This window comes from Spea bombifrons, chromosome 12 (genome assembly GCF_027358695.1).
Source record: "Spea bombifrons isolate aSpeBom1 chromosome 12, aSpeBom1.2.pri, whole genome shotgun sequence".
NCBI lineage: Eukaryota > Metazoa > Chordata > Amphibia > Anura > Pelobatidae > Spea > Spea bombifrons.
This window is the reverse complement of record NC_071098.1, coordinates 32,626,761-32,649,233: the sequence shown is the minus strand read 5'-3', so window position 1 is coordinate 32,649,233 and position 22,473 is coordinate 32,626,761. Positions and strand designations below refer to the sequence as shown.

General features: G+C 51.5%; 1 protein-coding gene across 8 annotated transcripts in view; it reads right to left on the bottom strand.

Annotated features, from left to right (window-relative positions):
- Nucleotides 1-3,956: 3,956 nt before the first annotated feature.
- The window catches only part of UBR4 (ubiquitin protein ligase E3 component n-recognin 4), a 35,761-nt gene continuing 17,244 nt past the window's right edge, over nucleotides 3,957-22,473 (bottom strand). For 2 of the 8 annotated variants that reach the window (XM_053451900.1, XM_053451903.1), the window contains 53 exons: nucleotides 22,284-22,395; nucleotides 21,379-21,450; nucleotides 21,087-21,217; nucleotides 20,759-20,990; nucleotides 20,549-20,653; nucleotides 20,030-20,167; nucleotides 19,603-19,771; nucleotides 19,395-19,491; nucleotides 19,197-19,304; nucleotides 18,991-19,107; nucleotides 18,597-18,806; nucleotides 18,329-18,478; nucleotides 17,964-18,191; nucleotides 17,800-17,878; nucleotides 17,427-17,642; nucleotides 17,181-17,349; nucleotides 16,822-16,966; nucleotides 16,650-16,735; nucleotides 16,477-16,564; nucleotides 16,158-16,351; nucleotides 15,837-16,076; nucleotides 15,416-15,554; nucleotides 15,199-15,324; nucleotides 14,982-15,110; nucleotides 14,424-14,767; nucleotides 14,251-14,341; nucleotides 14,095-14,179; nucleotides 13,779-13,906; nucleotides 13,451-13,580; nucleotides 13,184-13,347; nucleotides 12,936-13,045; nucleotides 12,600-12,741; nucleotides 12,341-12,422; nucleotides 12,080-12,253; nucleotides 11,589-11,710; nucleotides 11,109-11,306; nucleotides 10,819-10,899; nucleotides 10,444-10,531; nucleotides 10,137-10,264; nucleotides 9,797-9,904; nucleotides 9,590-9,709; nucleotides 9,320-9,510; nucleotides 8,992-9,165; nucleotides 8,542-8,641; nucleotides 8,148-8,366; nucleotides 7,917-8,030; nucleotides 7,640-7,782; nucleotides 7,277-7,402; nucleotides 6,994-7,188; nucleotides 6,228-6,452; nucleotides 5,879-5,969; nucleotides 5,250-5,412; nucleotides 3,957-4,727 (listed from right to left, as the gene is read on the bottom strand). In XM_053451900.1, coding sequence (XP_053307875.1) covers nucleotides 4,663-4,727; nucleotides 5,250-5,412; nucleotides 5,879-5,969; nucleotides 6,228-6,452; nucleotides 6,994-7,188; nucleotides 7,277-7,402; nucleotides 7,640-7,782; nucleotides 7,917-8,030; nucleotides 8,148-8,366; nucleotides 8,542-8,641; nucleotides 8,992-9,165; nucleotides 9,320-9,510; nucleotides 9,590-9,709; nucleotides 9,797-9,904; nucleotides 10,137-10,264; nucleotides 10,444-10,531; nucleotides 10,819-10,899; nucleotides 11,109-11,306; nucleotides 11,589-11,710; nucleotides 12,080-12,253; nucleotides 12,341-12,422; nucleotides 12,600-12,741; nucleotides 12,936-13,045; nucleotides 13,184-13,347; nucleotides 13,451-13,580; nucleotides 13,779-13,906; nucleotides 14,095-14,179; nucleotides 14,251-14,341; nucleotides 14,424-14,767; nucleotides 14,982-15,110; nucleotides 15,199-15,324; nucleotides 15,416-15,554; nucleotides 15,837-16,076; nucleotides 16,158-16,351; nucleotides 16,477-16,564; nucleotides 16,650-16,735; nucleotides 16,822-16,966; nucleotides 17,181-17,349; nucleotides 17,427-17,642; nucleotides 17,800-17,878; nucleotides 17,964-18,191; nucleotides 18,329-18,478; nucleotides 18,597-18,806; nucleotides 18,991-19,107; nucleotides 19,197-19,304; nucleotides 19,395-19,491; nucleotides 19,603-19,771; nucleotides 20,030-20,167; nucleotides 20,549-20,653; nucleotides 20,759-20,990; nucleotides 21,087-21,217; nucleotides 21,379-21,450; nucleotides 22,284-22,395 — 7,581 coding nt within the window. In that variant the 3' untranslated portion in view covers nucleotides 3,957-4,662. The remainder of the gene's footprint in view (nucleotides 4,728-5,249; nucleotides 5,413-5,878; nucleotides 5,970-6,227; nucleotides 6,453-6,993; nucleotides 7,189-7,276; nucleotides 7,403-7,639; nucleotides 7,783-7,916; nucleotides 8,031-8,147; nucleotides 8,367-8,541; nucleotides 8,642-8,991; nucleotides 9,166-9,319; nucleotides 9,511-9,589; nucleotides 9,710-9,796; nucleotides 9,905-10,136; nucleotides 10,265-10,443; nucleotides 10,532-10,818; nucleotides 10,900-11,108; nucleotides 11,307-11,588; nucleotides 11,711-12,079; nucleotides 12,254-12,340; nucleotides 12,423-12,599; nucleotides 12,742-12,935; nucleotides 13,046-13,183; nucleotides 13,348-13,450; nucleotides 13,581-13,778; nucleotides 13,907-14,094; nucleotides 14,180-14,250; nucleotides 14,342-14,423; nucleotides 14,768-14,981; nucleotides 15,111-15,198; nucleotides 15,325-15,415; nucleotides 15,555-15,836; nucleotides 16,077-16,157; nucleotides 16,352-16,476; nucleotides 16,565-16,649; nucleotides 16,736-16,821; nucleotides 16,967-17,180; nucleotides 17,350-17,426; nucleotides 17,643-17,799; nucleotides 17,879-17,963; nucleotides 18,192-18,328; nucleotides 18,479-18,596; nucleotides 18,807-18,990; nucleotides 19,108-19,196; nucleotides 19,305-19,394; nucleotides 19,492-19,602; nucleotides 19,772-20,029; nucleotides 20,168-20,548; nucleotides 20,654-20,758; nucleotides 20,991-21,086; nucleotides 21,218-21,378; nucleotides 21,451-22,283; nucleotides 22,396-22,473) is intronic. The other 6 variants (XM_053451906.1, XM_053451907.1, XM_053451902.1 and 3 more) reach the window with 5 other exon arrangements.

The window sequence follows — 22,473 nt, the reverse complement described above, 5'->3', positions numbered from 1 at the left end:
GACATTGTGAGATCGGCCGGCATTTGGAGGTCATCGAGCCGACCTCACGTTTCTGTCTCTGGCGAGGGTTAAATATCGACCTGTAGAACCTGTCAGATTCCCGCGCATGCTGAGCTGCCCGTCCACTCGCTGGCAGGAAGGGGTTAAGTGGCATTAAGCTCGGGGCAGCCCGGCTTTTATGAGATTTTCTAGGAAGCCGCTGTAGCGGAGCGGAGTCGGGAGCTGCGGCTGCCTGCGCGATGACTACACCTGGCAGGTACGAGGATCGCAGCGAGGGGCCGCGCCTCAGCTTGGCCAGATACAAAGTAACGAGCAAGGTGTGCTCGGCAAGCCCATTAATCATCGCTTGGTAAATCATTGCCTTAAAAGGGCCCCGTGGAGGGCCGGCGGCGCTCGGCGCTGCGAAAATACCTGGCATCTCGCCAAAGGCGTCTACAGCGTTTATTAACCGGGAGACACAACATGACGGCATCTTCCAAGACTGAAGCCGAGGGGATGCGCCTGCCAGTGTTAGGTCTCAGAGAGGGAAGCAAAGGGTTAAAGGGTTCTCCGAATTATTGTGTCGCCGTAAAGGCGGATTTAATCCCCGGGGAGACCTCGAGGGGGGGGGCTTCGTGGGGGACGTCACCTTTATAAACAGCAGATTAAATGTTATCTGCGGCGATATATTTGCCAAGACAGAATGTGATGTCACTAAGCGTAACATGATGTCACCGAGGCACATGATGGTGCCTCGGCAAATGAGGCGCGTTTGGTTGGGACTCACGGACCTGAGATTCAGGACAGTTTGGCCCTTAGGAATTAAAGTCTCATCTTGGGGTTTATTCACTAAACTGTGAGATAGAAAAAGACGATTAGGGTGTAAAATGAGCCAGGATGGATAACGAGGTGAAATAAGTCATGTAAGCATGCGCGGAGCGTGCATCACAGTTACATCGTTACAAGAAACGTGGAATTATCGGTTACTCTACAGACCGCGGCATCGGCCCCGCCCGGCCCTCGTTCGCCCCGTTTACCCAACGTGAATAAGAGGAGATTAAAAACACGACTTTCCTTACATAACACGAGCCGGGTGTCCTCGGGGCGACTCCACAGCGGCCCCCGCTTTACGTAACCAGAGTAATGAGTCCTTCCATTTAATTAGATCGGAGCGTCTGTTGGGAGCACGTGGAACGCGTCGGCTGCACATTAAACACCACAAAGCAGCCCGGGCCCCGGACTCTGCAGTCTGGGAACCCTCTTTCCTTCCGTGAGACTTTTTTTCTCCCCAGTTTTTTTGTTTTCGGACGCCAAGACCAACAAAGCTCCCTACTTTTTCACGTTAAAGGATTTCGAGTGCCCCCCGTATCGGCAAACAGCCGGTTTGCTACTGTATAAAAAGCCATTCGGGGGGAAAGCTTGAGCAATGGCCCCTGCCGATTGGGTCACCTGATTGGTTGTCATGGCATCGCTTGAAAAAATCATTAATTGTACGGCCCCCGCTTCCAAAATGAGCCCAAAAAAACGTTATTACTCGGAGTGCCGCATCATCTCTTTTCACGCGGGGAGGAATAAAATGTGGTTTAGTTAATAAAGGTTTCATTATAACCCCCCCATATATTTATATATATATTGGATGGTGCTATATAAATATATATATCTGTATATTATTATATAGAGCGGTATATTATATGTACATTCACCTGGGTAACTAAACGCAGCTTTCTGCTTTATCGGCGATCCGCGTCCCCGTAGATGAAGATGAGTTTTTAGTTCACGTTGAGTTAAAAAATGGCCTTTTTCCTTCTGTGGATGAAAATGATTTTTCATTATTTTTGTTATTTTGTAACATTTGGTGAATCCTCAACGCCCGTTTCTACAGACGTAAAAAAAACTATTTATATATTTAATAATAATTAACAAATAGTAATAAAAACGGCATGATTGGGCTCTGCGGATCGATTTGGGGTGGATTCAGGGAAATAAGAGAATTGATTACTATCGGTAACAGAATATCTATTGTTTATTGTTCTAAGATGATGTCATCGTTCTAGGATAATCCTTTTCCCGAATATTCTCCGGTGATCCCGGAGTGACAGGCGAGGAGAGAACGCGATGTCTCGGAGCTTGAATCGCTAATCGTTTTATTGTTCGTGTCAGACATGTGCGCGAGGAATATTAAGCTGGCGTGCCGGCGCTTTGGGGGGACCCACCCTGGGCGTGGGGCAATAAACAGGATAATATCGGAGAATGTCACAGGGAAAAGATTATAGCTCGCAGCGCGGCGCCGGACCTGTACCAACAGCGCTCGACAAGATAAACAGAGAGAGAACAAGCCGGGAGCGCGATAAACTCTCCGCCGCCTGCACGTGACATCGCTTACACGGAGCGCTTACACGGAGCACCGGAACGCGCTCAGTCATCAACGCTGAATTACGAGGGGCAATTCTAGTGCAGGGGGTGTGGCTGGGGCTATCTGTGTAACCGGACGGGGTATTTAGAATTAGAATAATGGGTTTATTTGCCCCGGTTGATTGATAAAGCTGCAGAACCCTCACACCCAGTAAACTTTCTGACTCCTAGAAAAGAGGGGCATCAGGGGGGAGAGAGGGGCATCAGGGGAGGAGAGAGGGGCAGATTGAGAGCGCGATCTCTGACTTCATTGGTCAGACTAGAATACGAAGCGGCAATCACTGCCATGTCCTACAGAAGCTCCCAGACCAACGATTGCCCCCCCGTTGGATTCACACACACGCCGGCTGGGACACCGGGGAGTCCCTCTCGCTCACTCTAATGCAGTCGGACGTAACCTGACTTGTCGGCAATAGAAATGACTCAGAAGCGCAGCCTGCGCGGCTCGGTCCTGTTTACTCATTAAAACTGGGTGTTTTTGCTTCACGTTTCCTCGAGTCACCCCGCTTTGGGTGGAAACGACACGATGTTCTAGAGACGGGCGAGGGTTGCCCCGTCTCCTCCATTGTCTATTTTATGCTGAGTGAGAGTCAAACATGGGGTGACGTGCGGCGCGCCTAACGCTGCGTCCAGACAGGGCCGGCGGGAGATGCGTTTACAGCTCTGGAGTTCATTAATATGATGTAAGAAGAAGTTTCTCACCTTTCCCAGGCGATATAAAAGGCGGTTTGAAAAGAATCATTAGTCGGCAGCAGATTAGGGGCCGGCGGCAGCAGATTAGGGGCCGGCGGCAGCTCCGCAGGCAGTTATCGACGCGGCGGCATTCCTCAGGTCAGTCTACAGCAACTTAAATCCCTGACTCCCGGGACAGACAGGGGATAATGGGAGTTGTAGTCAGAAAGCAGGGATATCGTTTGCCGGAGCCTCCTCAGCCTCTTAAAACAAAAAAGCCATTTCTTATTCCACAGCGGACGGCAGAGATGATTTAATCCGCCATTAATCTCCCTTCACGACAACCACAGACGCCGATCACAACAACGGACGGCGACAGCAGCTCAGCTTTCATAAACGATGATTTAAAAACTTATCGCAGATAAATAAAACGGACGTGATGACATCATCCGGACATCATCGCCTCACACGGAAGACCAGAGGCCGATATATTCAGCCAAATCCTACCCGATATCAAAGTATTCCCGGCTAAACGGAGAGATAAACGAGGAAACCGGTTAACGATGTCCGTTATAAAAAAAGGCCCCGGCCCCCCGGCCGAAGTCCCTGCAGCTCTTTCTTCGATCTGAATTTAAGAGCGTTCACAATGTTTACCTTTGTGATAAAATCCCCATCAATCCGCACAGCGGGAAAGTCAATATTTAGTTAGCCTCCTGCGTTACCTGTCTGGAGATTCCATGCCGGGGGCCGAGGCGGACGTCGTGCTGAAGATCCCTCCTCCCCCTTCAGGCGGATTCTCGCTCCGGAGACTCTGCTAATGAGATGAGAAAACGGCCGGACAGAGACGAGCGGCGGCAGCGGCGATAAATGATCTCAAATGACTCTGCGAGGACTCCGTTTGAGAAAAGAGTTTTATTAGGTTTTTCAGAAGCAGACAGCGGGGGCCGTACAGGTTTAGCAGATAATCCCCCCGCGGTCGGGGAGCTGACCGGCCGCACAAAACGCACGCAAAGCTTTTCACCGGGACACCGATCGCCACGTGTACTAAACACAAGGGGGTTCCGAAGAGCCGCTCGGCGTGGACGCAGGGGGGCTTCTTCCCCAAACGGCTGGGGGGGGGGGATACCGAGATTGTCATCAACTCACATCTAGGAAATGATTGGGCGCATCTGGAGCGGAGGGGCCGAGAAGCAGAGTGCACCCCCGGATCTGCCCCCCCGCGAGTCACCCCAAAAACATGCAGACTGCGTGTTTACAGCATGTGGGCATGCATGTCTTTGGCGGGCTGAAGAAGTCATGCAGTCACTGAAGTGAAAGTCACGGATTCCGCTCGCTTTGGGCTTCGCTGAGCAAACTAAAAACACACGAAACTGCAGACACTCAGCAGATGAACAGGCGATAAAAGAGTTAATCAATTTAACCACTAGCTGCTGGAGCAGATTGCTACATTCGAGACCTCCATGGCAGCAATGGGGTTAAACACTTCCACTTCACACACACGGAAAAAAAAAAAGGAGGGGGGACATTTACTGCAACACCCAGGGGAGGAAAAAGTAGAGAGAGTCCACAGACTAAAAGCAGGATCCGTTTGGCTGCCGCTCAGGGGATCGAGTTCAGAAGATCCTTGAGGAAGCCGTCAGGGTCGCTGATTTCGGACAAAAGCCCTGAGAAGAGATAAAGCGACGTTAACAGAAACGATGAGAATCGCAGAGAAACGATGAGAATCGCAGGGAAACGAATAAATCGGATCCTCGGGGGACGGCGCATTTAAAATGACCGCAGTGCACATAGTCAGCAGCCAATCAGGAAGAAGGCAGGTGCATGATGGGACTAATATTTTGTAAATTGTACAAACCCCAGTTTCATACATTTTAACACAAACTCAGCTCCCTGCTGCTCTTTAAAAAAGTTAAAAGGGAAGCTATTTTAAAAGATGCAATGGGTGGGGCATAAAATGTGTGGGAGGAGTATAAACAGGAAGTAGGTGGGGGCACCCATTAAACCCCTCCCTATTCACGCCCCACAATTCTCTAAAAATGGTCATCCAAGAGCAAGGAGAAAAGCGCCAACCCTTCATGTAGGTACGCTTTGCACACAAAGGGTTAATGTTATTAAATTCCTACATAATTTATCAATTCAAGAACATTTCCCGCCGTAGCAAATAAAAAAAGTGCAATAAATCAGACCTGCCACGTCCACGAACTCGGAGAAGGACTCGACCGGCATGAACTCGTCCTGGAAGGTCTTCAGGGCCTTGTCTGCCGCCTCGTAGATGGGCATGTCGTTCAGCCGCACGTAGTCCGCCAGCGTGTACGACCAGCCGCCCTCCGTGTTACTCGCCGGTACTTTCTGCAACGCACGCGGGAAAACAGTGAGCGCCGCAGATCTCCACACCTGGCCGTGAGGGCCGAGAACACCGTCCCCGGCTACAGTTACGTCGGAGGCGCGCGAAGCGCTCTGGATGCAGCACGAGGGGATTGCGTAAGAGCAAACTGGCAGCCGACGGCAGAAGCGATTTACGCCGCTTTGATTTTCTGCGTTAATTAAAACATTAGGCAGGCGGCTCCTGCGGGGCGGACGGCTCGGCTTTAATGTACGGCGGCTTCTCCGGCTGCCAGAAAACCAACAAGAAAGATAATAAAGGAGTTTCCTCTCCAGATCCGGGGGTTACGTAACCACGACGCGTGTGAGCGACGCGCTGATCACCCCCGGTGCACAAAGTGTCGGCCATGACGGTTACAGCGAGTGGGGGTGAGCGGACACTCTCGCACACGGAGACCAATTACACGTCACGGGACACGCGTGATACGCTTACCTTAAACATGTTGTAAATGAGGTCCACCAGGGCCCAGAAGAGCAGGCTGGAGCGGTAAACGGAGTAATCCTTTGCGGCTTTATCTGCCAGCCTAAAGAGAGAGAGACCCCGGGTGAGACGCACCCTCAATCGCACCCCAACGCCCCAAACACCGGCAGGACCGGCCGAGGCGTTAAGGCCCTAAACGCCATTCTACGTTCACAGGCCGTCTGTCTAATGTCACAGGCTGTCCGGCCGTATATAGTCCGGTTCCATCTGTCTGATGTCACAGGCCGTACACAGTCCGGTTCCGTCTATTAACGGTCAGATTCTGGGAATCGAGGCGTTGGCCCATAAGAACGCGGAGTACCTGTTTGCCCCGCCGGGTGACACGGCTCTCGCGTGGCTAACGACAAGGAGCCTTCTGAGCACCTCGACCCGGATGCTTTTCCATCTTTCCGTGGGCAGGAGATGAAGCGCCAGAGCCGTGTAATAATGGGGTCCGTCCACCTCGAAGGCGCCTTCCACCCACTTTTCTTTGGGCTGCTCTAGAAAACTCTGAACGTTTTTCTCCTCCCGCGATATCGCCCGAGTCCTGAAAAAAACCAAAAACATGAAGTTATACGGCCGAAAGCCACAAAACCACAATATTACCCAAACTGAACTTAAAACGATTAAAAATGGTCTTCTCTCTCTACTAAACCATGTTTTTCCTCAACGTATCAGCAGCGGCCTCCTGTGCTTCATGGGAGTTAGAGTGCAACAGCCCCAAGATCTGCATTCTGGAAGACATTAACCCTTCCTAATCTGGAACACGCTGTTTGGAAGTGTTCTCCGGTATCTAGCAGCCTTCTGTGGCTTCGGGAGAAACGCGTTCCTATCGGATAATCAGCGTGCGCAAGAAGTCACAGCGAGGGGAAATCTCGTCGGCGGAGCGTTTGCTGCCCAGCGGGGCCGATACACATACGTGTTACCTCATACGCATACAGCCTTCTTTATAACGACGTAAGCCGCGTAACGAGCCGTGGACTGGCAGCGTCCGCAGCCAATGGGAGATGAGATTACTGCCCGGCTGCTTTCCCATTGGCTCCTCTCACGGATAGACGGTAAGCTGCCCCGCCGCGTGTTACACTCACGTGTTGAGGACGTAAAGCACGGTGTGAATAATGTACGGAATAAGGTGCACGTTGCTCTCCCGGCCCCCACCGCCCGTGTCGGCGCTGAATGACTGCTCCATAGCGAAGCGCAGGAAGAGCAGCTTCAGGTCGTGGATGTTGAGCTGGTAGGTGGGTTCTCTCTGGCCGGTGCATTCCTGCAGGTACGTGTTATGCCTGGAAAGAACGCACGGCAGATCAGAAGACCGTAACATGCGGCTTACAGTATGGGAGCCTGAAAGGGGACGCAAAGAGTTAATGTTACCGGGCTAAGCAGGTCGCGAACGCGGATTCGGGCACGTGCGGCCCCCACACGGGAAGCAGACCGTTGCACTTTGTGTTGGCGTTCTGCAGGGCGGCGCTCTCCCACTCTTCACGTCCTCGGGCCAACCTAAACACAGCAACCAGAGCCGGACTGAGTAACAATCCCACCGCAGGTAAACCACCCCCCCGCGAGGGCGCAGGTAACCCACCCCCCCCCGAGGGCGCAGGTAACCCACCCCCCCGCGAGGGCGCAGCTAACCCACCCCCCCGGAGGCGCAGGTAACTCTGGTACAGCAGGAGCTTATCCTCGGCGTACCGCTTCACACACGTTACACGGGACCGGGACACGGAGCGCGCATCGTACCTGACGGCCGCTAGGTGACAGTCGTAATGCACGATGTTGAAGTGAGACACCGTGCTGTAGCCCTGCTGCTTGCGGGGTTTATTCTCGGACTCCTCGAGGGGCACTCGCTTGGTAAAGGTGTAAATGCCGAGCACTTTGGTGGGCTGCAGGTTGAACGTTAGAAAAAACAGATGAGAAAAATGTCCCGCAGTATTGAGAGTTGTAAGAAACGAGCAGGAACACCCGGAGGTGGCGGTACCATCACCCCCAGATCACCCCAAAACCTGCAGACTTGTACCTGGAACTTGTATCCTTCTCTGCAAATGCAGCAGGTGAGGCCGGGCTCCTCGATCAGCTCCTCCATCTGCTTCAGGAGAGCCGTCTTGGTCACCACCTGCCCCTTCTCGTTGGTCTGCGGGGATTAAAAATCAAAGTTACCGCCAAAGGTCCAGTAAATGGTGAATTTACCAATCTGCTGCACTTTAGATCGTATTTTTTGCTTTAGATTCGGTAAATATCTTGAACTTACAGTCATGCCTAAAGTGCCCAAGGCCTTCTGCCTCATCGCCATGGCCATGCGCTTCTTCTCGGCCCGCGTCTCCTTTCTCGCTGCATCGATTTTCTTGTTGACTTCCGGATGTTCTCTCAAAGCCTCCAGAAGGTTCTCCGCCAGCGTCCCGATTCCCTCGTCGCTGGATACCTGCTCCAGCTTGTGCAGGTTTGTGATGGAGTCCGTACCGATCAAAGCCTGCAAAACACACGCATCTCACTCAAACACACGAGATACCCGCGCCCAGACCTCAAGCAACGCGCGACAACTCGGGAACGAAGCTAAACGCAGTGTCTGTTGGTAGAAAGGGCTGAAGCGGGGACGTGGCATGTAACCGGGACCCGGTGCCACGTGCCGACGCGGTGCCGCTCACCTGCGTAGGAGGGTGCTGTATTGCCAACCCCCGCAGAAGTCTCAGAATGAAGGGTAAGGCGGGTCGGGATAAAAACTTCTTCCAGATGTCGGCATCCAGGCTGCAAAAACAAGGAGCAGGTAAAAGACTCTGGGGAGGAACAATCTCTGCCTCAGCCTGCGGCAAATACACGCACATGCGCTGCCCTCCTTCCCCTGCAGCACACAAGGGCGCTGCAACCATCGCATGTAGCTGCACATGGCATCCAGAACACCGACAGCTTCCCTGACAGCCGGGGCGGCGAGGAAAGACGCCGGCGATGATAATCAACCGCTGCTGTTTGCTGCCCTCCGCTGACCTGGCAGGCTCCGAAACCATGCGCCATTAGCCAAGGAATTCTATATTCACAGAGGCGCGTGTGCTCAAGGGCCGGAAGTATATGGAGGAAGGATAGTGCTGAGCGAGTCTTACTTCTTGGCGCTGGGGATGTGCTTCTTCATGTAGTCCAGCGCGTTCTGCGTGATCCCCTTCTGCAGGATGAGGTCTTTCAGCTGGTGCCCGTTGCTGTTATTCTTAATGCCGGCGGCGATTTTACAGAAACAGTCCAAGAAGACTTTGTCGTCGGCGCTGTGCTCGTCGTCATACCTGCGGGAGCGAAACGCGTGAGGGTCAGGAATTTCTGGGAATTCCAACATTTTCAGCAGATTTTACAAAGCGCTCGCCCCGCATCATTGGGACTCAAAGAAACGGCGGCCATTCTTACGGCGCTAAAGATAAAAGCCAACAGAGCCCGGCTTACTTATCGAACGTGCAGTACGGCTTAAAGCGCTCCACGAGGATCTGCATCTTCTCCGTCTCGCCGAACGACAGGTACGGGATGATGCGCAGCAGGCCCTGCAGAACGCTGGGGTTGGATCTCACGAAGGTGCTGTTAATCTGATCCAGCAGCATCACCAGCTGATCCTTGTCCCCGGTCAGTAACAGATTGCCCTGAGAGTACAAAAACCAATGAAATCTCACCCGTTACCCCCTACCAGGGCTCACTCGCAGCAGCAGTACGGACACTCACCTTGTCCTCGCTCAGCGGCTCGGCGTTAGATTCATCCAGGATGATCTCCATGATACTCAGGACCTGCTCAGCCACTGCGGCTCCTCCGCTGTCCTTACTCTCCTGCTCGGCCACCAAAGCCTGGACGGAAGATATAGGGCTAATTAATCACAGCACTGACTGGCAGAAGGGCCATGCGAGCACTACTCCTGGTGGGAAATATCTTACCAGATTCAGGGTTCCCAGCATGACATTCAGAGTGTTCATTTCAGGCTTTACCAGCTGCTGGCGGTTCACCTTCACCTTCACGCAGTAACTGAACAGTTTGAGGAGGACCTGAAGAACACGACGGCGTTTGGATTACCGGCAGGGAAGGACAGAGCGGCCGCTCATGATATTCTATCTACAGTATACGGCGGGTAACTCCTCCGAGCCGAGGGAGTTCCTTATTACCAAAGTCTGGCTGTGCATTAATAAAACAGGCATTTGATACAAAGTCATGCAGACTCTGGTATCAGAAGGTCAGCGATCAGTGTAGGAATCGCCCCCCCCGGTAACCCATACTCACTGTCAGAAGGTGGCGACCCTGCTTAAAGTCCTTGATACCCGTCAGACGATTCAACATACACTCCAGACCACCGCACTGAGCCATAACCCCGGCCATCTTGTACACCTCCTCCTCATCCTCCTCTTCATCTATTAAAGTGTTTGGGGGGAGAATGGATCAGAAAAAACATTTTTTGCACAGATTTATGTTTTTTATTACTATGTATATTAACTGCTCAAATAAACAGCCAGAGGTTATTTCGAAGGACTGCTTAAAAAGCATTTTTTTTATCTGTCCGGCAAGGTTTTGCGGCCGGGTCCGGAGTTACCTGTCGTCGAGTCCAAAGATTCGATGAATTCTTCTGTCGCGTCCCCCAGCAGACCCCGCATGCGATAAATGATTCTCATGGGCTCGCCCTGAAACACACGTCGAGAGCGTTTAACACGAACCTTATATTCAAGACCCATCGCACAGCGCTACGGAATAGGATGGCGCTATATAAAACAATAATGATAAAAAATAATAAGGATTATCGCTGAAGACTGAGCCGACATTTCTAATTCACCAGCAACACTGTGTTTAGATCCAAGGGACCATCACTGGCGTTTATCCCTTCACTGTATGGGAGTCACTCCTGTAACGCGTTAAATAGGGAGACAATCATTCCTTAAAAATAAAAAAGTCTGGGAATCCGGGAGCGTACCTCGTTGGTGGGACACCAAACCTTCTTGTAAACTTCAGCCACCGGCAGGTCCAAGCTAATGATCTTATTGTTCACCAGGAGCTGGGAGAAGAACACAAAGAAACGCTCAGAGATATCACGCTGGAAAACATAACTTCTTCCTTACCAAATACATTTCCCGTTTCTAGGAAACCTTTAGCACGCCGGACAGGTTACCTAAACCTTCCACACCTGGGAAGAGGGAATGGAACGGCCCACGCTGCTCCAAAGAAAGAGAACACGATTGGAACGGCCCAGAGTATACTCCTCACCTCCATCCCGCTGTCATCTTCTAACAGGGCCACCAGGTCACAGTCTTGGCAAATCTTATTCTTTATATCCCTCATCAGGGGGCCGATGCCGGGCTCGTTGCTGCTGTACGGGTTCCCGGGCATCCGTCCTTGGAGAAAGTCTTCCTGCTGCGGATCCTTTTCCAGCGTCACAAAGAACTCGGTCACTTCATTCTCCTCCTGGAAGGCATAGGAGACGGCGGCGTGAGAACTTCTAAAACAGCCGGTCCATACTCAACGGAAATTATTAAAACGGACAGACGCAGAATGCGGAGACATCAGGTGCCTGCCGACACTTATACCCCACGCGCAACATGAACAAAAAACAGAATGAAGACTCACTACTTGTGCGAATATAAAACAAACAATGCAACGGCTCTACCTCCATAAACATTAATACCGGGGAAAGAAAATCCGATAAGGAGAAGACGTTAAGCCCCCCGGCATCTCCCCCCCACTCACAGGGTAAATGATGCTGCAGAGCCTTTCGAAAATAAACACCGGTGTCCTGTAGTCGTCGAGGTTGTAGCGTTTGGCCGTCTCGATACAGACCGCCATGAAGGCTTTGGTTTCCGATTCTGTGCCTGCAGAAAGAAAAGCGGCCATCAAGGACGCGCGAGGGGGCAGCGGAGAGGGGCAGCGGAGAGGCGGGCAAGGGGCAGCGGAGAGGCGGGCAAGGGGCAGCGGAGAGGCGGGCAAGGGGCAGCGGAGAGGCGGGCAAGGGGCAGCGGAGAGGCGCGCAGGGCGCGGCGGAGAGGTGCGCGGCTGGAGGGCGAGCCGGTCAAGGTGTTCGCTTCACATAAATATCAAACTTCTAGCTCAGAGTAAATCTGCCGGCGGTCTTCGTTCTACGAACGCACCGGGCCTCCGTATAAAGGGAACGTAACGTTTCGGCTGCTCTCCTGGGGCTGTGTGGCAGAACCGTGCGGCCCGGCTGTCACCAGGCGTGTTACCTGTGGTCATGTCCTCCAGCATCTCCAGAAGCATGTCCTGCGTTTCATCGATCAGTTTGGTTCTCTGAACGACCAGCTTTCTGAGACAGAGGTAGCCGTTCAGCACAGTTCCCACCAGCCGGCTCTTGAAGTGACGTTTGATGGACTCCACTTCCACAAACGAAGACAGAAGACCTGCGAGCGGAGACGGGAAGACATTATTCCCAAAGTCACGTTGGGTTGTAGGAGTCGTGTTTCTAGCAGCAGCCCTGCGCGTCTTACCGGTTAGGCTTTTCAAGGCATAGCCCTGCTGGAGATCGGTACTGAGGGTCGCCTCCTCCAGAGCGAGTAACCGGGCGATCTCCTAAAAGCAAACGGAAGCTTATTAAAAAGGCATGGTCCGGGTCGTAGCATGGGAAGCAGGTAATACGTGCCGTGAACGTTATAGCTGGGGGTGAATTTCATTTATGCCTCACTTTTCTCTATATTAATAATAAGTTACTGAAGGAATTCCACACGTGGCTCCATAGATTTTGGTTACCTTGGTGATCAGGTTCCCGACGTACGGTAAGACCCCTCTAGCGGCGAGGTAGACCTTCCAGTGGGCCGGCTTGATGAGTTTCTGATACAAAGCCAGATATTCGGCGGCGCACTCTCCGGCGACACTCAGCTCATCCAAATAGCTGCAGAGGATGGAAGTCATTACTTTGCGTCATACTCCGCAGTTCTGTCAAATGCTAGACTGATAAAAGCCATGAATATTCTTTCGTTCACCGGGTCTGGATCTCATCGTGTCTTTCCACGGTGGGAAACGCGAGAAAATCAGGTTGGAAGAACACTTTACGCGAGACACCTAGATTAACCGATTCACTCTAACCTGGTGAGTAGATCCAGGACCTGCTGTCTACGGCTCGGGATGGTGGCCAAAGCCTCAACGATGGTGCAAGCGGCCTGGCGCGCAGCTTGGGTAGCTGGAGTGAACAACACCTGAGGAAGACAGCAACGGGAGAGTGCGGGGTGAGATCCAGCAGAGGACGAGCGGGGCGAGATCCAGCAGAGGACGAGCGGGGCGAGTTCCTTCATCGCCAGACGCAGAACAGAGGACGAGCACCACAAACCGCTCACCTGTCTCAGCCAGTTGTTGTGTCCAAGTTTGAGGTCCAGAGGACTTGTTCTCTTGCCTTTTTTGCTCATGAACTGCTTCCATTTCCAAACATACTTCTCCTGTAGGTACATCTGCCTCATTTCGCCTTTACTGGGGGTCTTTCCGCTGCCGTCTGCACCGGCCACTAGAAGAGAACGTCGCGGCAAATAACTCTCAATAAACCTCTGAAAAGGTGTTATTTGTTTACAGGGCATAGTTTTTAGCGTTTAGATGCCATGCTGTCTCACCCCGGGCAGGAAGGCACTTCTTCCAAGCCTCGTACGACGCCTTGTGATCTCTCTTGAGCCAGAGCTGTGCCTGCGCATGTATCTCATTGCTGTATGGCTTTACTGTGGTGAGCGATTCCACGGGGACATCCTGCAAACACATTGTGATATTACCGGGGGACGTTTCACAAGGAAGGGGGTCAGGGAAGGAAAATGGGGTGTCTGTTCTCTACATAAAGACAAGCGTCATAATCGTGACTAGAAGTGAAATCCCCGGTTCATGCCGGCCGGCCGCCAGCGGGACCCCGCACCGTACGGCCGTTACTCGGGATAATCGGGAAGGGGTTACCTTGTTCTTCTTGCTTGTAGGCGACGGGGGCTTGATTAGTTTCTGCAGGATTCGCAGGCACATTAGAGTGATGTTCTCCACGACTACCGGGGTTTTAATGTTTACGGCCATCAGGAAAAGGCTGAGAGCTAAAAGAGAATAAACGGGCACCGCTAAAAACAACGATAAATTCCAGTCTAGACGAAAACCGATTGAAGAATCTGCCATCTTCCCCATTCAGACACTCGAGCCGGGGTCCCCCCCCGTATTTTTCTGCCTAGTTCATAAGCACATACTTTACAATATTTAGCATTTCCCCCCCTCTTTGAAGACGTACCGCAGCGCAGCCGAAGCTCCCAGCAGACATCTTCTTTTGATATGGAATCCGTGAGAAGCAGCATCTCGTACTGGAGTCCGCTGGCCTGAAAGACAGACGGGTTCAGCGCATGCGCAGTAAACCGGCACCGGTTACACTGTAGGAACGCACTCTTACCAAGTCCGGGTTGGCCCAGTGTCCTTTTAGCGCCGTTGACACTTTCCCGATGATCAGATCGTTCATCTGCTGCGTGGCCTCGGGATTGTCCCTGTCACGGTGAGACACGGATACGGTGAACACAACCCTTTCCTCCGCACCCAACCGGAGAGGGCGCTAGGATCCCGGCTTACCTGGTCAAGAGGCACATGACCTGTCGCACCTCGTCGCGCATGGCTGCCGGCCCGCGGCGCAGGTTATAATCAAACAGTTCTCGGATGAGCCCCTGGGACACTAAAATGTGTCGGATGGTGCCGTTGGTGGCCAGAGCGCGCAGGAGCGTGATGCAGTGCTCGGTGACGGCGGAGGCGCAGCCGTAGCACTTGGTGGAGGAGGTATGGCCGCATCCCAGCACGGACAGCGCTCGGTACTGGCTGGCGGTGAACGTCGGCTGGGTGCTGCTACGGGAAGATCTGGTGGCGGCTTCTCTCTGCTGCAGATCGTATTCCAGGAGCTCCTTCCGGGAGGCAAAGACTTTCTGAGGATAAAAACAGCAAAAACACGACTTTAAAAAAACGTTACAATTTCAATCTTTTGATCAAAAAACCATGAATATTCTTTAGTCAGCCCAACGGTGTTACACGTTTACGATTGTCGTCTGTTGTAACAGCGGGGGGGGGGGAAATATATTTTATTTGGAGTATTTCTATGTTTGTGGCGCCGTGCTGACCGCACATAACTGGATCCTTTACCTGGATGATTTTGGAGAGCTCATCGAAGGAGTTTTTGCAGTCTCCGCAGTACTCCTGAGCCAGCTGCAGGATATATCTGTTCACGCTGGCCGACGACGAGCTTATTCCGCCGGGGTTGGCAGAGTCATCCTGCGCAGAAAGGAACTAGATGAAAAACACTACGGGCAATGGGCACTAAGCAGCATACCGGGGGGGCTATAGATCAGGGTGTAGGTACCTGGGGCTTCTCTGGGGCGGCCTCGTTCACTTTACACAGCAGGCTCTCCAGCTGGGGCCGGTGACCCATTAGCTGGTGGTAGACACGGTCAGCTTTGTCCAGCAGCGTGTTGATATTGGTAACAGCCTGGGGACAGCGTTTATAGGGAGTGTTAGACAGAAGGTACCGGGAGCAGACAGGGAGAATTAAAATAAAGTATTAAATTCAACCAACTGACTTTCTTACGGTCCTCTTCATTTTCAATGGGATCGACGGCGCAGCAGGGCCGGGCGTACAGCATGAAATCAAAGCGGGCGTACTTGCAGAACCCACAAGCGTTACAGAGGAAGGGATCTTTCTCATCGTAGTTAATGGATCTGAAAACACAAAGCGTGTGGATAAGCGGATCATATCTGAAACTCATCGCAATTCACAAATTACCAAACAAGCAAGACTGCAAAGCTCTGAAAGAAATGACTGTTTTTGTGAACAGTGTTAATCATTTTGTCATTATTTAATAAAAAAAAATGCAGAACTTTCCAAACTACGGAGACAGATCCATCAAGAGCTTTCTGAACTCACAAGTACTGACACATTCGGTAAGCTGACACTCAGTCTCACACACGGAGGAGCCGCGTGGCAACCACCCAGTTACCGACCTGCACTTATGGCACTGGTACACATTCTCGCCGCAGTTGCCGCACACTCCAGGGTTAGCGGGCACCGACGCGCTGCACCGCGGGCACTGCAACGTTTCCGAGGAAGCCTGGTAGTTCTCGTAGAAGTCGGCAAACTCAATCATTAAGTTTGAGGCGACTATGGGCAAAGGAAGATCGATCTTCACCTCCGTTTGTCCAGGAGTTAGCTGGACTTTCTTGGCTTTGTGCCACCGAGCTGGCCTGGAAGATAAGGCAGGTAAGGGCCGTGTGGGGCAAACAGAGGAACACAACTGGCTGTTTTCATAACGAGGTGGAACTTACTTGTTTTTAAGCTCGACAATAGCCTGCACGGTGCGGTTGTTGTAGTACAAATTAATAGTGCGGACCATCTTTGTGCGTTTCAGGTCCCCGATCTTCACGGTGACTTTGCTGATCGTGTGGCTGCCGATCAGTTTCACTACCTGCTGCGTGGTTGTGTAGCGCGTGTCCACCTTAATAGAGGACAGCTTGATGTTCTGCCAAGAGAAGGACAAGTTCACTGAAACGACGTGAGAAACGAAGACGCGGGTGTTCTGAAATACGGACGCTATCGTGAGGTTATACAGCCTTCAAACCCAACGTCTGCAGGGATTTTACTTACACACAGCGGGACTTCGGGGTTATTGCAGACCAGGCAGGGGTCACTTTCCAGATAATATCCATCAAACTCCACCAAGCCAGACAGCGTGCTGCAGAGAGACGCAAATTAAACATTTACGATGAAAGGAGAAGGGGCAGAGGAGGACACGATGAGCCGTGTAGGCCGACACTCACTTGTAGATGTTGGAGTTGGGGTGGTTGGTCAGTATGTGGTTTTGGGTCCGCAGGATTTCAACAGCCTTTTGGGAATATTCTTTAAACTGATAAAGAAAAAGAGTCACAGATTATGTAACCATCTGTTACTGAGAGAGCACAGACTGTTCTGCGCATGAAGATAATTCTATACCTTTTTCTCGGTCTGTGGAGTTTTGAGCGAAAAGTATCCCAGGAGGTCGACAAACTGTGCGGCTTTGCGTCCGTACGCGGGAAGCTCGGGCCAAATGGACCACATGAGGTCTAGGAGCAACTCCTGCTGGGACTTGTTAGAATTCCTTAAATCAAACCAAAGGCAGTCATTAAAGAGAAGATACGGCCATCTTCACAGAGTCCTCTTATCTACAACACGAAGGGCAGGAGGCTTAAAGCGACAATTTCCAGTCTAAGCGGAAGACACAAGTTGTGGATTCTCCATGGAGACGCAGGTATATATATATATATAATATGATATTAATAGTATATATAATAATATTTGATATATATATTTACCTGTAGATGTGCAGGGCTAAGCAGTGAGCCTGCCAGCGGACAGACGAGGAGTTGGACTCCAGAAGGAAGCATCGCAGGAACTGAATCAAAGTCTCCTTGTCTGCAAACTTATTCAGCTGGTTCACCAGCGCCGTGCAGAGCTGCTCCTCCTGGCTGTTCGCGCTTTCGCCTGCAGACCAACGAAACCGTTTAATGTTATGCAGAAACAAGCAGCCGTGAAGCCCGCAGGATCCCCGGTGATTTTACCGTCTTTATCCTTGTCCTTTTCCTCTTTTTTGCTTTTTTTGGTAGAAGACTTGGACTGCGAACCCGACTGCCCAGAGCCGGAGACGGACTGCCCCGAGCCCGAAGATGCCGAAAGGACCTTACTGCCGCAAAGAGCGCAGGAGAGGAGCTGAAGAAGAACCGGGGAGACGCCTTCGTCAACCAAGAAGCTGACTTGTAAAAGGAAGTACAGGACAGCTGCGGGAACACAAAACAAAATACCTGTAAACTTTACATACATGTAACGTTTCACGTGACTCAAAAAACCCTTACAAGTAATATGTAACAGTATCAGCGTGCGACTGCACAGTAAATCACGTTTCGTCAGTACTTGGTATGGTTCAGGGTAACTTACAGTCGTCTTTAACACAGAATTTCTGCCAGTTTACGGTCCGTTGAGAGGCGATTTCTGCGCAGGCTTTGAGGTGCTCCATCTAGAAAATAAAACAATTTGCAGATTTAATGGCACTGCGCCTTTCCAAATGCAGCCATCTCGCTGCTGACCGCGGCGCGGCTTACCAGGTTAATCAGCGTGTCGTACTGCAGAGCGGACCCGGAGCTGGCGGTGACCACACTGGCACGCAAGAAGATGCCATGTTCCTCCAGCAGTTTCTTAATTCCCCTGACGTGCGAGTCAAGGGTGTGCAAGTCACGGAGCTGCCGATATTTCTCTTTGGAGCCGCAGATGAACAGCAGGAGCTTCCGGACTTGGCGGCGAACAAATGGCGTCTGCTGGATCATCAAGTACTAGAGTGAAACAGAAAGGGTAAATTATGCAGCCTTTTCTCATCTTCATAATGATATTAAAATATAATTATAATACATAAAAATATAATTATATGAAATAATATAATATTATAAACGTAGATTTTTATTTTACGCACCTCGGACAGGAAGTAAAACCAGGAATGGTCAAATACGGGCGGTGGAATTCGCGAGTTGCTGTCTGCGATTTTCTTTATCTGGTAAGGCAGACGCAGAACCATCTCCGTCAGTAGCTGTGTATATGCCTGGAAGACATCGGCAGCATGGCCCTGGGGGGGAAAGAAAGGACAGAGTAACGTTTTTGTCAAACGGTTTTAATAGGGCCGCTTTCCATATCGTTGCAGAGAAGACAGGTCCGCCGTATCGGCCCGTAGGACGCGCACGTACCTTGACGTACTGCCTCAAGAAGAACGGGCTCATATCAGGAGGGGAAGAGGTGGTATGCGGTTTTAGGAGCTGACTGGCAGCCACCGGCTCCTCGTCACTCTGCTGGCTCTTCCAGTATTCAAGGAGAGACTTCAGTACATGAAGGCAGTAATCCACCGCCCCTGAGCTCAGCAGGGCCGTGGCAGTCGCGCTGGAAATCAGTGAAGATGACTGCAAGGAAGGAGACAAAGGACCGCATGACGTAATAGCAAAGAACCTACCTTACTTGGTGGTGTTCATTACCGATTCTGTAAGTTACTGGACGGATCTTCAAACGTCTTGCCCTAAATCCTGGTTAATACGTTCCCTGACACTACATGTGTGCCCACGGCCAGACACATGGGCTCTCGCTCACCTCACAAATGGACGATTTGGAGCCAGACTTTGTCCGGGACATGAATACACTGAGAAGCCTCATGATTACTAGGTGGACCTCATTCAGAGGCGTCCTCTCATTCTTCTTTGATACATCCTACAAGAAAAACCACAAAACCTGTCAAATCAATGAGCCTCAGCGTAAAAATGACTTACATTCACAGAGAGGGAAGAGAATCTGGCTACCTTTTTATCAAGACCTAGTTCTGTGATCAGTTGGGACAAGAGGCTGTCCAGAGCGCCTTTATCCTTCTCATCTTCACCATCCAGATCGGCGGTCAGCATCAGCACCACCTGGAGAGCAGAGTTACACACAGTCATCATCATGCCTAATATTCCACCTTCGCTTATTAGTATTAACGGGTCCCAGGAATGACCAATCACCTGCATGTATGGAATGGCACGAACGCCCCCCACGCCTCGGAGATTATGCAGAGATTGAAGCAGGCGCTCCAGCAGCACGAGACGCAGCATGTGAAGCCTGCAAAGGAAGAAAAAAAGGAGAAATAAGGGGGAAAAAGACCAAGAAGAGGGGAAACAAAATATCACTGCCCCCAAAGCGTGCGGTCGTCCCATAGCCATAAGAGCCAACCTATTGCTGGTGTGTGCATCCCCTTCTGTCTCCCCTTCTCCCTCAGATCCCTCGCCCTCATGGTGTCCGGTGGCCGTGCTGATCGCCCCGGTGCTAGAACCGATGCTGCTCGGACCAGGAGGATGCCCCTCGACCGTGGTATCGCCATAAGCGCTGCTCCGTCCTGAAACTGGAAGAATAAAAACCAGCGTAACAAGAATCACTAAATGAAGTGTAAAAACACAATAAAAACATTTCACAGAACAGAACGTCAGAATCAAGCAGTTGGGAGGACCGGTGGGATCCCCATCTGTGCCGAGGCAGGTACATCAGCTGTGTAGGGGTACAAACTATGACTCCAATGTGTATTTTTTTCTCCGGGAAGATATTGCCCGTTCTTCCCTTTTTCACATTAAACGTCACAAAAAACAAGTCACCACAGACGTACCACTATGCTCACCGGCTACCGAGTCCACGGCACTGCCGCCGCTCTCCGAGCCCACGCTTCCCCCGTGATCCGCTGGCGAGGTTCGCAGGGTTGAGCCATCGGTCGCTGCGGTGCTACCTTCGTCATCCGATGCTGGAGCTACAAGCATGAGGAGAGCTGTTACCGGTTAAAACACAGCCACTGACTAACAGGGCAGCACGAAATGACCCCCCAAGCAGGACAACATTTTACTCGTACGTAAAGCACCCAGGGACTGGTTCAGCAAACACCCAAAAGGTCATCACATGTAACGGACCGCGTATGGGGTCGGCCGTGCGTTCAACTCTGCGTCACTAAGCACAAGTCTCAAGGCCTTATAAAAGCATGGAGGATGCCCAGGGGAAGCACTGGGGGCTTTTCAAATGCCGCTCTTACCTTTGCCAGACATGCGGCGGATGCGAAAATGATCGATCTAAATATTGTTTTGGATTTTAAGGTCGGAGTACAGCGCAGAGTAACCTGGGGGGCTCAGTAGCTTACCTGATGCAGTAGTGTCAGACAGAGTCCCAGCATCGAGGGACGAGGAGCTCGGCGCTTGCCCCGACAGGCCGAGGCTCTGTAACGCCAGGGCGCTGCTGCTGCTCCCTGCCAAGGAGGATGATGGAGGATTAAGACAGAAGCATGAGGCGGGCCGTCTGCTTACAGCTACTCGGGCCGTGGGGGATAAGCCTTCTTATGGCGGAAACATACCTTGCTGATCTTGCTGGAGACTGAGAGCGATGGCCAACTCCACCATGGTCTCATCATCTGCATCCGGAGGGATGTCCAGCATGGGAGGAAAGCCCTCGGCCCCAGCGAGAAGAGCCTCCAAAGGCGACGGGTTTCCGTTATTCACGCTGTCCGAGCTCTCCAGCACCATAGACTCTGACTGATAGACGACAGGGAAACCAGCAGTTACTCTGCTCTGCAATCTTTCATTAGCCTAATACAACAAAAAAAGCAGAAAAGAATCTCCCATAACGCCCCCGCTGCCCAAACCTCAGGGTAACCACCACGCGGGTCTCCAATAATCACTCACCACCATCTCAAAGTCTCCGTGATCCACTTCGTTCTGTTCCTGGCTCTGCTGCCGCACGTGGTCTCCGTTAGAGATACCGACGCTTTGCATCTTATCTTCAGCCTCATCGTCGTCGTCATCGTCTTTGTCACCTGGGACAGACACACTGATCACAATCTATCCGCCGGGGCCCCGACACATCTCTCACTATCACTGGACCCTGTGTTTCACAGCACTAATGATCACCACAATAATGGAGGCAATTCCTAGCAAAGGGCAATAGAAATGAAACTCGGGTGACCCGAGTGCTCACGGTTATAGAGGTCCTTGTATGACGAAGGCATCCTAATTACAGCCACACCTGAAGGATACCAAGATCTCCAACCTAGACAGAATTAAAACCATGATATACATGTGCTAAGAAAGAGACCTGCTTACAGAGCAAAGTCCTCCTCACCAGCAGGTGGAAAACGCTCGGATCGAGTGCTCGCCGGACAGCGAGACGCACCAGCGGCTCGGACGCAGACCGGGGGGCTACGTGCAAGCAGAGTCTGGCTGGGCAATATCTGTTTACATACGGAGCGTTCCTGCTGGAAGCCACATTTGCCATTTTGTTCTATAATATTTTTCCTGGCCACAACACTGCCTATCCCTGTCCCGTGAGCGAGTTCTGGCCCGAAACGTGGGCAGCCTGGACAGGAGAAGGAGCTCCCTGCGTAGCAGAAGGCAGGGGGTGTCCGGCTGCTGGATTCTCCATGTCCCGCAGGTCAGGCACAGTGACCTCAGAGTGAGTTTTTTTCTTTAAAACTTGGAAGTAGTCACTAAGTTTATTTTTTTATATCTTACACCTTTGGCAGCCGAATACCCACAATCCTTTACAGACAAGTCCCACCGTGGTGTAACTAGTGTATCTTGGTTGTATTGTGTATCCTCCAGATGTTCTGTACATCTAGATCATTGAAAACGATCGCTATCCATGTCCTAATAAATCTAGGATAAATGTTTCGATTGACATGCCCGTAGTTCTGATAAGAAAAGCTTTGACAACTAATTTGGAGAGTCTGCAAACGCTGAAAGCGCCAGTTTTTCATCCCTAAAACATACATATAGACTACGGGGAAAGAGGCTCTCCGTGCCGTGTCAGGAACACGCTTTCTGCAGTAGCCATCATCATGGAAAAACCAAATACTAACAAAGCGGAAATATAATGGCACTTACCTATAGGGGTGTTGCTGCGGGGAGACGAAGGGAGAGTCACATGACGGCGTTTATTCCGAGGCCGCAGTACGCGAATCAGCGCTTGCTTGCAGGAGAAACTCACGAAAGGGTCCTGGAAAAAAGAATATTAAAAAGACTTAATATGTTGGGGTCCAGACTCTGTTCCAGGAGGTTTTAATCCCACGTGGTC